This window comes from Haemorhous mexicanus, chromosome 12 (genome assembly GCF_027477595.1).
Source record: "Haemorhous mexicanus isolate bHaeMex1 chromosome 12, bHaeMex1.pri, whole genome shotgun sequence".
NCBI classification, from domain to species: Eukaryota; Metazoa; Chordata; class Aves; order Passeriformes; family Fringillidae; genus Haemorhous; species Haemorhous mexicanus.
The window spans coordinates 9,082,953-9,095,783 of NC_082352.1; the positions used below are offsets into that span (position 1 = coordinate 9,082,953).

Here is a 12,831-nt window from a genome sequence, read left to right on the forward strand (position 1 = left end):
ACAAGCTTTTAACCTGAAGAAATTACCTTTAAAACATTGTTTTTTCCTGAAAGTGAGATCAACTCTCTTTTAGGCTGGAAAACCACTCACTTCTTCACAGCTCAGAATTCTCATTCCCTATTTGCTTTAGTGACCTGAGAAAACCCAGACATCTGACAATTCCTGAGATCATTTAAACTTACTATTCCATTATCAAAGTGATATTATTTTTGGCTTCAAAAGCATCATAAAGCTGGATCAGATTCACGTGATTTAACTGGTTCATGATGTTAATTTCATTTTTTACTTCCTCCTGGAAAAAATAACAAAGTAACAAAAATTGAGCAAAATACACTCTTTGAATTCCAACATACCAAAACAGAACTATTTATAAAGCCCAACAACAGCTACAGCAGAGATTTCAAGGGGATTGGGGGTTTAATCATGAATACAGGAGATGATGAAGAGTCCCAGCAAGCCCAAGATTTTGCAGTATTGCTGGTACCCAAGGATGAGTTGCCTCTCATGGGGCAGCTGGGGGCAGTGGTGCTGGCCCTGGTAGGGAGGGCAGGGTCAGAGCTCCCAGCAGTGTGGTTACCTTCTCTTTGGCTCCTTTCACTTTTATGATTTTGGCTGCCAGGTTGAGCCCCGTCGATATTTCCGTGCACTTGTGGACTTGCCCAAAACGCCCCCTGTGGATGCCAAGGAAAAGATTGGGAAAGATTGGGAAAGATGGGAAAGATGGGAAAGATGGGAAAGATGGGAAAGATGGGAAAGCAGCTCAGCACAGAAACCTCTCCTGGAACTATTCTTATCGAGAGCAAAAATAGCCCAGGACAAAGTGAACAGAGTCGGGTGGCCAGCAGCATGGAGCTCCTCTTTCTCTCAGCTTATGAAGGATTAGGTTTATCTTTCCAGCCAGTTGTTCAGTGCTTACATTAAAATATTAAGCCCCGATGGTCCTGCTGAGGTATGATGGCCTGGCCATGCTCTGGCTCCCTCCTGTAACTGGACCCCCTTGCTGTCCTTCAGGGATATGTTAGTGGGTCTATTAACAAGGATATTTCTGTCCTGATCCCAGAACTTTTTAAATGACCATAAGACCAGTAACTGTAGCCACTCCAGAGCCTGCATTTCTGGCGTGCTGTAAATTCTCCCCCATGTCATACAGATATGTTAATGCCCCTTGGGATGATTCCTAACCACCATCTTCCCTGCTGTTGCATCACATTGCTTATAGTTATTAAGCCATATTTGTATGTGGATCCATGTGTAAATCAAGCCTTCTTGTCACATAAGTAAGGATACAGAAATACAAAAGCTGAAGCAGCTGCAGACTTCCTATGAGTGAAAACTAAACATAAGGTCAAAATAATTATAACTCTTCCTTAGTTTTCTTTAATGTGCAGCTCAGCACAGAAAAAAAAAAAAAGATTTTGGAAGCTGCCTGGCCAAATGGGCTTTGTTGACTTTTCAAATGCTCTGAATCTGTCTGCCTTGAGGGTACAGGTTCTTCCCACAACATTGAGGCCAGGATTATTAAAACAAATGAAAACAAGTGACCAGGATGGCAGTGAGGCACCTGAAAATGGCGTTGGGGCAGAAACCATCCATCTAAGGGACATCTTTAATGCAGGAGCAGCTGTGATCACCCAAAGGGCTCCAGGATGAACCCACCCCCTCTGGCTGCAGAGAGCTGCTCTGTCCCTCACACACAGCCCTTGGGGCCAGCTGCAGGGCTCAGCAGAGCCTGGGGACAGGCACACTTACCCCCCCAGCACCTCGTGCCGACACACGGAGTAGCTGGCGGTCACCTCCGCCTGCCTGACGCTCACGATGCGGTGCTCGAACGGAGCTGGAGGAGAGGGGCTGTCATCTGCAGGGGAGACAGGCTGCTCTGACATTTCTGCACTCACCACTGCCCTGCTCCACCTCCTCACACCGTGGATTTCACCCCACAGCATGTGAGGGGCTTTCACTGCTAAGTCCCTTGTACAGACAAGGAACACAGTCCCAGAACTGAGATCAGCATCCCACCTCCCGAACCTCCACTCCGTTTTTTAACCCACTGGACACCTTCAGGAGACCAACATCTTAGTTTATGCATTAACAGAAAGGGCCACCAGAAAATACTACCTGAAAGTTTGAAAAAATTACACTTATCTTTTAATTGTTACATGACAGCCAGAAAAAGCAGCAAAAATACACAGCACTGAGGAATGAGGACAGTGATTGATAAAATCATGGGGTTCCTCTTAGCAGCAAGAATTTTGCAGACAACTTCCAAATTAAAGCTGCAATTATTAGCATTACAACTACTAAGTTTAGTCTGTTTGTGATAAGCTAAATTAGTTAACTGTGATCACTTAATGCCCAAGGTTTTCTAGGGTAAAGCTTCATTAAACCAAATTTTTATGTTCCCCATTGAAAGCAATTTTATAATTAATCTCCAGGTATCTCAGACTGCAATTTAACATGTATTTAACTCATCTCCAGCCCCTGCTCAGAAAACCAGAGCAGACAGGTCATCTGCCCATGTCTGTACACTCTGGAACATACACACACATGTGCTGCCAGGAGAGAGCATTCCCTGAGACAAAGCAACCAAGTGTTCCCTCAGGAACTAAGAGATCCATGGCCAAGAACACAACAGGCCACAACAAGAAACATTTCCTGCAGTACTTTTCTGTGCTCTGGATCTCCATAGTTGCTGAAGTGTGCTTGGTTTGCACCCTCTATCTGAAGGAACAAATGCTGCATCTAAAGAAAATGGTTTTTTTCAAAATTCTTGTACTTCTCATCACACATACACTTCATGCTATTTTTTTTTCCCCCAAAACATACTTTAAAAGGAAAGTTACTATTGAAAGAATCTGTGAATTGTTATTCACATAGCCAAAGGTACCCAATGCAGAAAGCCCTTGAAGTGCTCTACTGAGCACTGCTCCTGCTCTTGTCTGTACAAAGGCAGGAATAGCAAAAATCCTCAGTGTACAAGTTTCAAGAGTAACTAGGAGCAACTTACCAATGATTTCTCCTTGAATGGGAAGAGCTCTGCCAGCTGCCAGAGACTTGGTCTTCTCTGGTGCCTCTCCTGTACACTGCTGAGCATCATGTCTGTTTGCCCCTGCAGTCTCAGATTCCCTCCTCTCAGACCTGGTACCTGCTGGGGATTTTTCTGCTTTTGCTGTTTCTTGATGGAGTTTCACTTTTACCCCTGCATCTTTCACAGGATCCTTTGCAGAGGTATTCTGTGAGGTTATGGACTCACATTTTAATTCTGATTTCTCTTCAGCTTTTTCGCCTGGTTTGGGCTTGCTCAGGAATGGCTTTTGCTTCCCTATCTGAGGTGCAAGTTCATTTTGCTTATTGTCCCCTTTAACTTCTGAATCTGGCTTGGAGCTGATGTTTTTAGGACTCTGTTGAAGTTTTAATTTGTCAGGCTGCTGCTTGACTCCTTTCAAGTCTGCTGGTGTGGATTTCACTTTGGAACTTTTACCTCTGCTGTCACTTATATTTCCTTCCTTGGCCATCTCAATTTTTTCTTTCATGTCAGTCATATGTACACTGATGGATAACCTGCAGAGCAAACAGCAGATATTTGATATTGATGCAGGTGGCCAGCCTGGTTTTTGTAACTTTATGGGGGAAGAAAAATCTGTTTCCAAACCCATACATTTCTATAGTGTGGATAAAAACCTAATTGTACCAACCCAGCTGGGAATGGCCCACGTACACTAAGGGGAGAGCACCAAAAAGCATGCTGGCTCTTTCTCTGTGTCCTTCTCTCTCTACATGTCTGCCTTTCTGCTGAACAAAATGTCTCACCCTGCAAAGAGTTAATCCCACATCTGAAAACTTACCCAGTTTTTGCAATTACTATGGTTGGTCTAATAAAACACCACTCATCTGGGCAGAGAGAGGATAGTGATTGCCTGCACAAATTACAGGCTGATTAGCTAAATGGCTGGCTGCTCTACAAATCTGATGGCTTGTGTCCTCTTCCAGCTGGCTGACCTGCACACTCAGCCATCTGTGTTTGGGTCTTCTGATGGGATGGCATTCTTTCCACAGCTTTCTCTTAAAAATCTAGCTTTGATAAACTCTCTCACTCCAGCAATACTATTTTCCTTGGCATTTTAACTACTGGAACAGTTTAATGATTTTTTCCCCCCCTCTCGTGTTGCCTAAAAAGAATACAGGTCAGAACCAATTCTCTGTGCTCCTAAACTCTATCAAAGACATTTGAGTGATAATGTTTGAGTCAACTGTTACAGCTCCAGCTGTCATGAGCAGCCTGATTTTACCAAGGCTGAATTGAAACTTGTGAAGTTGTAAAGGAGATTTTATACAATGGCAAATGAAGACAGCTTCTGATGTCTGGGAGAGAACATACCTCATTTCCACAAAGGTAATTGTCTCTTTCAGTGGAGCAACCTCATTACAAAAGATGTTATAAAAGAAAATGTTTCTGCTTTCTTAAAACAGGAGGGTGAAATGTCTCATTTTCTGCACCTTTAACACCCTGGTGCTGTGCTGTGGATCTAAGCTGCTCTGGTGTGAGCTGGGAGAGCAGCTGAAGGCAGCTCTGAGCAAACACTTCCTCTGCTATCTAGACAAGCCTGAGCTCAGTGGGACTCTCGGGCACTTCTCCAAGCTGGGGAACACAATGTTCCTCTGACATCTCTGTGTGGGCTTACAAACTTCATTAGAAGCTGCATCCATTTTAGAGAGGTGTTTACCACCCTCATGTGACTTCACACTCCAAACCATGACACTGCTGGGCTACAGCTGCCCCTGGGGTTTACTCCAGCTTCTGCCTTCCACTTGCCTGCTGGTCTCCCTCATCCCCAAACCAAAACCTGAGGCTCAAACATCAATTTTGTATCCATGAACAATGGGAAAATTCCTCACCCAAAGTCATACATACATTTGTGGGTGTGTATGGGTGAGTGTCTGTCACCCCCACACACACACATAAACCACTTTACAGCCACCCACCCAGACAGAGAAGGCATTGGCAGTTAAAATCTGCCACAGAAGTTCCATTTGTTTGGGTTTGGTTGGGAGGGGTCTTTGGTTGTGGGGTTTTGTTGTTTTCTGTTGTGTGGGCTTTTAAAATTTTAAATAAATGGCATTAAAATAAAATCCTAGACAAATAATCCAAAGGAAAATGGACTATGAAACACCTATATGAGGAAAATATTAGCCTGATTGAGATGAATAAATGAACAATCTTTAGTTGACCAAAACCCTGAAAACACTGAGAAGAACAAACACAAATTCTTTGGTTTCACCATACACTAATAAATATCTCAAATTCCTTTCACCCCCATGGCTATAGAAACCAAGGAGCTGGGAGGGAGGGAGTGGTTTAAATGAGTGGTTTACAACTACCTGAGCTCCTCTGTGGTGGTCACCTTTCAGTGTCAGGACACAGAAGTGCTGACACCTCAAACCCCTCTGTCCTGGGCTGCACAGAACCCAGGGCGCCCTGAGCCTTCTGCCTTAACACTTGTAGGGTCTCTCCTCCTCTCCCACCACGCAGGAGCTGCCTCCTTCCATGGCCTGGCTTTCCTTTTCTCCCTTCTAACCCATGGAAAGGTTTCAGGTCCCCCAGGAAGCCACCACCAAGGCCATTACCTGGTGTGTGTCACTTCACAGCCCGTGTCAGATATGGCCCTGGACGTGGAGGGCACAGCCTCCCGGGACGCCGCGCCCGCCGCTGCAGCTTTGCTTTCATTCTTCCCAGGCTTCTGATGCACGAGCTGCCTGTGGCACTCAGCAAGGCCTGGGGCTCTGTCCACCTTCTGGGCTTCAGCAGGAGCAGTTTGGTTGCCTGCATGATCTTGATGTACGGAGGGAAGACCATTGTGTTGATTCACAGCTTTGACATTGATGTCCTTTTGCTGTAGACAGCTCTTAGAGCTCTGTGTTTTGCCAGTACCTTCTCCTCCTTGCTGCTGTGCTGTCCTGTCTTTGAGCTGGGGTTTGGAGTCAGCTTTGTGGGCTACAGCACTGGAAGTGTTCACCTTTTCACATGCTCCCTTGTTTTCATCCAGCTTTCTCACGCTTTTTGTCTCTGAATAAAATAATCCATTAATCAACTACCCTTGGCAAAAGTCATGGCAAAACAGAGGAGGAATAAAGCAACATACCTCTCAAAATAACCTACACAGTTACACCTGAAAAGATAGCAAGAATCCCCTAAAAGGTTTAAAATCCTTACACCATCAGGCTCCAGACACTAATCCTCATGGCTTAAGACCAGAGATTCACCTGCACTGGTGCTTTCCAGCAGAGCCACAGATTGGACTTGGATTCCTTAAAGCAAACAAAAAACCTGCAAGGCTCAAGTTCATCATATCTGAAATCACTTTGTGGGCAAACATAACAGGCAGTTTCAGGCACTGCAAATCCTGCAGGACCCAATACACCCTTCTCCCCAGGTAGGGGGGTAGGGACACACCCAGCAAGGGACACTGAGGCACGAGACAGCGCCCACTTGCAGTTTGCACAAAGGTACTAAAAGGGTTCTCCATCACCTTCCCATGACAATGGCTGTGGTTATTAACATTCAGCATGAGCAGATCACCAGCAACCAAGGTTTGCTCACAACTCTGTGCAGCTTTTGGGTCAGAATTGTGACCATTTGCTTTGTTTTTGTCACTTCCAAAGCCAAGAAGCTAAAAAGGGGACTGCCCATAAGGCAAAGGATTCACTGACAATTTGTGAAGACAGCAGCATGACAGGGCCTGCTCAACATCACCTTCACCCCTGCTGCAACTCCACAGCACTGACAGTGGATGCAACAGGGCAGTGCCCTGACAGATGCACCCTAAATAGGAATCTGGCCCTGACACACCAGAGAAACTTGCTGATCAAAAGGAGATATTCCAGTGTCAACACATCCCTTTTTCAGAGAGGGGGAAGAGGGAGGGCTGCTTCAGAGGTATTAATGGAAAAGAACTTACTGGGTTTGCTATGTGATAGGGCCACTATCTTCACAGTATCTCCAAACAAGCTCTGCTCTCTGAATTCAGCTCACTGAAACCCAACTCAAAAAAACCCCAGCTCTTCAGCTGAACAAAAGTGCTCCTTTTAATTTGAGGGGCAAAGTTACTCAGTTACATCTGAGTAATTCAGGTAGTGGGAAATAGCAGGCTACTAATTTCCAGTTTGTCTGCTGCACATTCTAGAGTCAAAGCTTGCAGCATGCCTGCAGTGATACATACCTTCCAGAGGCTTCTTGCTTTCAGTCTGGGTTCCTCTGCTACTAAGCACATGCTTAGGTTTTGCACCACTCTCCTCAGACTTATCTTTGGCCTAAAAATGACAGGGGAACACAGAAATTACAGTTACAGCCAAGAGTGTCTATTTCCCACTAGGTTCCTGCAACTATGTAGGCATTCAGACTCTGAAAATGGACAGTTATACCTCTTCTGAATTATTAGTCAGTGCTGTGTTTACTTCCTTCCTCCAGTCTCTCCCTGCCTTTGCAGGCAGGCATCCTTTTAAAACAACATAACAGATTAATACATTAGCTCACTGCTTTCTGAAATTTTCACTGTCAGAGTTTTTGCCTCCTGTCATCTTTACTCACATTGATTAAAAAGTATGACATGTGAAACATGAGACAGTAGAAAAAGAAATTATGCTGTATTTCTGTTGCTTTTTGGCTGGTAACAGAATGAAAAGTAATGTTTCTGAATATATTTGTCAAAATATATTTGTCTCAACGTACCTAAAAATTCACTCTTTGACCTGATAAGAGGTGATACCAAAAAAGAACCTCTAGTTTTAGATCAACTTTTGCATATGTACTTGACATTTCACATGTCACCTTTAGAATGATTAAAAACAGAAGCAGGTTTTTATCTTTAAGCAGTGTTTGCCCCCCAATCAATTTGAGAGGAAGGATATTTTGTAACAGGACCACTAAAGACCTCACACAGCAACACATGTGAAATCAAATTACAACTGACTTCTGTGTAGCAAAAAGCATTACACAAAATTAGGGAAAGGCATAATATTTCCTGTGGTTGACACACAGTTGAAAATCTAGTGATGATCTAGCCTCCCATCCTGATTTGTACAAGCAAATAAGCAACATGTAAAGTATTTCTGCAGGTAACTGATTACAAGACAGCTGCACATCAGCCCTTCACCTGTTAGTAAAAGCAGTTAAGGATTTCATGCACCAACCCTACAGACTGAACAGAGCCTCCCCACCTCCCCATTCCAAAACAACCAAAACACCCAAAGAGGAAAAGTAGGAAAAAATCATTACCCTTTTTATTACAGCTCTAAGCAAACCTGCAACAATGACCAGGGTGAACATTATTCTGGCACAATCCTACATGCAAAGAAAGCCTCGGGTAAGTGACAGTTTAATGCTGGTGCATTTTTTTCTGGTTTTTAAGAAGTTAGAGGTTTGGAACCTAGGAAGCTCAATTCATAGTCTCTGTTGACTCCGACCCTACAAAACTTCTTCCATAAGCATTCCCAAGGCATGCCTGGAATGCTGTCACAAACAGCTTCACCCAGAAATGCAAACAGGACCTCCCCACTCCCAGCCCAGCCTGTGATAAGCAGAGCCCTAGTACAAACAGCAAAGGCTGGAAAACAGGAACAAGCAGGCAGCAAGTTCTTTTTCTGTGCTCCCCCTGCAACTGGGCAGCTCTTTGGACACGTCTGTCCTGCTATCACACAAAAGGCTGCAAAATCCAGACCCAAGTTAGCACATGGCTCAGCACAAGGTAATTTGTTCACCTGTGCTCTGCTCCACGTTTCCCAGCCAGGTCACGTACACACACAGCCTCACTAGCTCAAGCCTAGTTCAGATATCACTCAGCAGTCTGTGATCAAAGCACTGACTTAAGATTTTATAACTGACCTCATGCTCCAATTTCAAAAAGTGTTCATGACCAGAAACAAGAAAGGAGGACAATGATGGTCATATTGCAGAACTGGAGTTTGCCACAGAGGTGCTGTCCCACTACACCCTGACTGCTCTCCAGCCAAGGCACAGGTTGGAGCCTGGGACACAGACCTCCAACCCCTCCCAGGGCACCAGGCTGTCACCAGCAGGTCATTCCACCTCAATCTCTTCCTGCCTAGCCACAAAATCAGGCAAAGGACAATATCTGTCTCCAGGCATTTTGCAGTGACTGTAATAACACAGCTCTACCCAAAACACATCAGACTTTCCAATTTCTCCAGAAACCTGGAGAACTGAAGCTGGGACTGCTGGAACTGAGCCTTATCTCTATACAGATTTAAGGCTGATAACTAATGCACGATTTATTGTTCTCAACACTAATGGAAGCACTTTATAAATTCTTCTGTCTGCTAACAGACCAGCTCACTTGTCAGCCTCTGGCACTTAGGAAGACCAGGAGAGCACTGAAAGCTTCAAAAGGTACATTGCCATCAAGCACTGCCCTGTTCTTCTAATGGGTTAGATGCACTTCCCCATCAAAGGATTTTACAGCTTTAGAGAAAAATATTTGCATTAGATACCAATGGACATTGCCATTTGAGCTAAATTCTCCTGACTGTAATCACATCTCCACATACATGGAGATTTGGAATGAATAAACATATCCCAGCTCTTGCAGTTTTCCTCTCTTTCATTCCCATGGTGGGGTAGAAGCCACAGTGAAAAATGGAAACTCCCATGACCTAGAACTAATTCCAGATGCCTGTAACTGTTCAAAAACAAGGCTATCTATTTTAAAACACCCTATCTAGTCTTGCCTGTTCCTCACTGTCCTCAATAATTAAGGAATGCTTGGGAACTGATGTCTGGGAACTTGCAAACACAAGAACTACTTGTGAACAATGCCAATGGAGTTGATGAAATCACAGCTGCATCACAAAAATGTAGCTAAAGACAACTAAGATGTCAAAGGATGTGTAAATCTGCTCAGTAACATGACCATCAGTCAGCACAGGTCTCAGGAACTGGTGCTGTGTTCAGAATTTGTGAATGAACAAGGAAGTAGAAGCTTTTCTCAAAAAAACCCAAAAGTTTCTAGTATGTTACTCATACTTTTCACTGGGGCCTCAGTTCAGTCACTGATTTGGGTGACATTGCTGAGCTTTCAGCACTGGTAGAAGCTGAATTTTCCTTTCCAGTAGCAATCTCCTCCTCACAGCCATTCCAGGACTGCCCAGCACCCTTCAGGAACCTCAGACACTGTTTTGAGCTTGCTCCCTGCCTTAAGAGCCTTGCAATTCAAAGGTCCCAGCAGTAACCTGTACCAGCAATACAGAAAGGAAAACTTGAATTAAACATCATGCAAGAGATTGACAGGAGAGCCTAAAGCCCTGCTATGTCATAAAGTGAAATGAAGAACAGTAAAACTAAACCAACCTCAAGAGGGATTTCCAGCAGACTCCCCTTCTTCCAGGGCACAATGCCTTTGAGAATGAAATCCACTACTTTAGAATTTTTTAATACTTCTCCCACAAATGTAATAACTTTATCCAGGGTGTCAACCCTTTTCTCTATCTTTGCCAGCCTCTCCTTATGCCTGGAGGCATCTAGCTGGGCAGCTTTCATCAAACTCAACACTTCTGAGCACATGCTCTGCACGTCAGCCTGGGCAGCGCTGTCCGGTTCCTTCAGGCCTTTCTGCACTGCATCTGTGCCATCAGGAGCTGCTTGGGATACTGTGAGCTTGTTAATGCCATTGCCTACAGCAGCAATGCCTCTGTCCACTCGCTGCAGTCTGCCTGTCAGATCTTCCTGGAAATGCAGCAGCTTGTCCATCTTTTCATTCAAGAGATAGAGTTTTTTGTCCACCGTACTCAAACTGTTCACTTTTGTAGGCTGAAACTTGGTCAGGGCGCTTCCCTGAGCGAGGTCCAAGCTCCCCACAGACATTGTGTCCAGACAGCAGGCTTTGCATTAATCATAAATTAGAAAATGAGGCTCTGAAAGTTCATCTTCTTTAGCTATTCCTACACCAGACAAGCTCACTTACTGGAGTCGCTAGAGCATATCGTGAGATAGCTACTGCACAAAAGATTTATTTCTGTGTTATCTATTTCTTACTGTGTGCTTTCAATGATGGAGGCAATTTGGCACCAGACTGTGTTTTCTTGTGCCTCCTTGACGTCACAAAACCATTTAAAATTCTTTCTCGAGTGGCTGTTGATAGGGAAGCATCTTAACAATGGCCAATGCCTGCACAGGCCTCCGGAGGGAGGGGGATTGTTTTCATGACCAGTTTTAGTTCTGTGATAATGAAAAGGTGCTAGAACAGTTCCCTTCATTAAATAGGAAAAAAAAAATAAAAGTAAACTGGCTGGCCTTGTGCTGAAGCTCGGAAGAATTCAGCTCTGTAGCATGGATGCAGAACACCCAGCATAGACACAGGGTGCTCTTTCAGTTGGCTGGCACTTGAATTTAAAAATAGAGTACAATGACAATGACCTGAAATACATATCTAGCACCAGCATGTCTTTGTCAACTGAAACTTCTAAAATTAAATCTTTCTCCCAGGTTATAAAAATGAACCAAGTTTAAAAAAAAATCAATGAAGGTACAGCAGAATTAGTCAAACAATTAGCAATTAAATTATCAAATAATAAATCTTAAAGGATTTGTTATTGACTTGCTTTTCACTTCTGAATCACAGCATATTTACTATACAAATTACAGTCACTAGAGAACAGAAAAAGTCACTTCACACTGCACAGGCTCCACTGCCACAGCTCTGAATACTTTAGAAACATTATTGAATGTACCCTTACAATAGCACACAGAAGGGGAGTCAGTTCTCTGCCACAGAGGATGAACTGTGGCATCAAGAGAGAGCAGTTTGTCCCATGCCAGATGTGACCCTGTCACACGACCGTGTCTGGTTCTCCCGGGTCCCTCTGCACTGCTGAGTGCAGAGCAAGGAAGGGAAACAATGGAACCACAGCAAAGCCTTTGGGATACTCAGCACCCCTCTGCCTCCAGTCCCTTCCTCATTTTTTGTAAAGGCCATATTGAAAGAAAATGTCACTCTTAAAGTGAATTTCCTGTATGACACAGAACATTCTAGACATTAAAACCCTTCCCACAGAATAGCAGCAGCATTAAAGTTACCCTCACAAGACAATGTTGGATCCTTGCCACTTCTGTAAGATGAGAATTTTTATTTACACTTTAAAAGAAGTGTTACACCTACCAAGGCCATCATGTAATTATAGCCAGCCTGGTGTTTCTGTGACATTTAGAGGCAAATAACCAACCAAAAAACACAGCCAAAGCTGTGAGACTTGGACTTTTATCACCTTCATAGAAGAGTTTGAATATCAAGCAATGACTTTAAAAGAAAACCTGGCACTTTGTGCCAAGTCACTTCTCCTGACCAAAAAGGTATTTTAAAGTCACTGGTGTTTTCACAGTGGTCTGGGATAGAATGGTGTAAGTTTTGTAATATCCCATACAACACAGTAAAACATGCAGCTCTGTCTTGAAGGTTTAGGACAGGGGCAATAAATGCCTTGCAACTCTTACTACTGCAGTTAAAGAATCAAGAGGTTTTAGCCAACTGCCTCCAAGGAATTAATTCTTTCAAGCCCAAAAACATGCTTGATGACAAAAGATAAAAACAACCAACATTATTCACTAAATCAAGAGTACCTGCTGAATGCTGTCCTGTTAGGAACAAGAAGAAAGTAGTAGAGTCATTAGAGTGTTGTATTTTAAGTCAGACAACTTACAGCAGATACTTCAGCAAGGAAGCTTAGCCACAGAAAGCCATCCCCAGCTGCACACACAGAACTCAAGTTGCCACCAACCACCAGTGTGCTACTCCAGGCACAGCACAAAAACAATGCAAGTACAACCAG

At 43.9% G+C, this 12,831-nt stretch overlaps 1 protein-coding gene across 8 annotated transcripts in view; it reads right to left on the reverse strand.

Moving 5' to 3' along the window:
* The window catches only part of MYLK3 (myosin light chain kinase 3), a 44,411-nt gene that overhangs the window by 8,607 nt on the left and 22,973 nt on the right, over positions 1-12,831 (reverse strand). For 7 of the 8 annotated variants that reach the window (XM_059857036.1, XM_059857035.1, XM_059857031.1 and 4 more), the window contains 7 exons: positions 8,270-8,335; positions 7,215-7,305; positions 5,623-6,061; positions 3,005-3,558; positions 1,750-1,855; positions 578-671; positions 183-292 (listed from right to left, as the gene is read on the reverse strand). In XM_059857036.1, the coding sequence (XP_059713019.1) occupies positions 183-292; positions 578-671; positions 1,750-1,855; positions 3,005-3,558; positions 5,623-6,061; positions 7,215-7,305; positions 8,270-8,335 (1,460 nt within the window). Of the gene's footprint in view, positions 1-182; positions 293-577; positions 672-1,749; positions 1,856-3,004; positions 3,559-5,622; positions 6,062-7,214; positions 7,306-8,269; positions 8,336-10,357; positions 10,882-12,831 lie in introns of those variants that run through there. The other variant, XM_059857037.1, reaches the window with a different exon arrangement.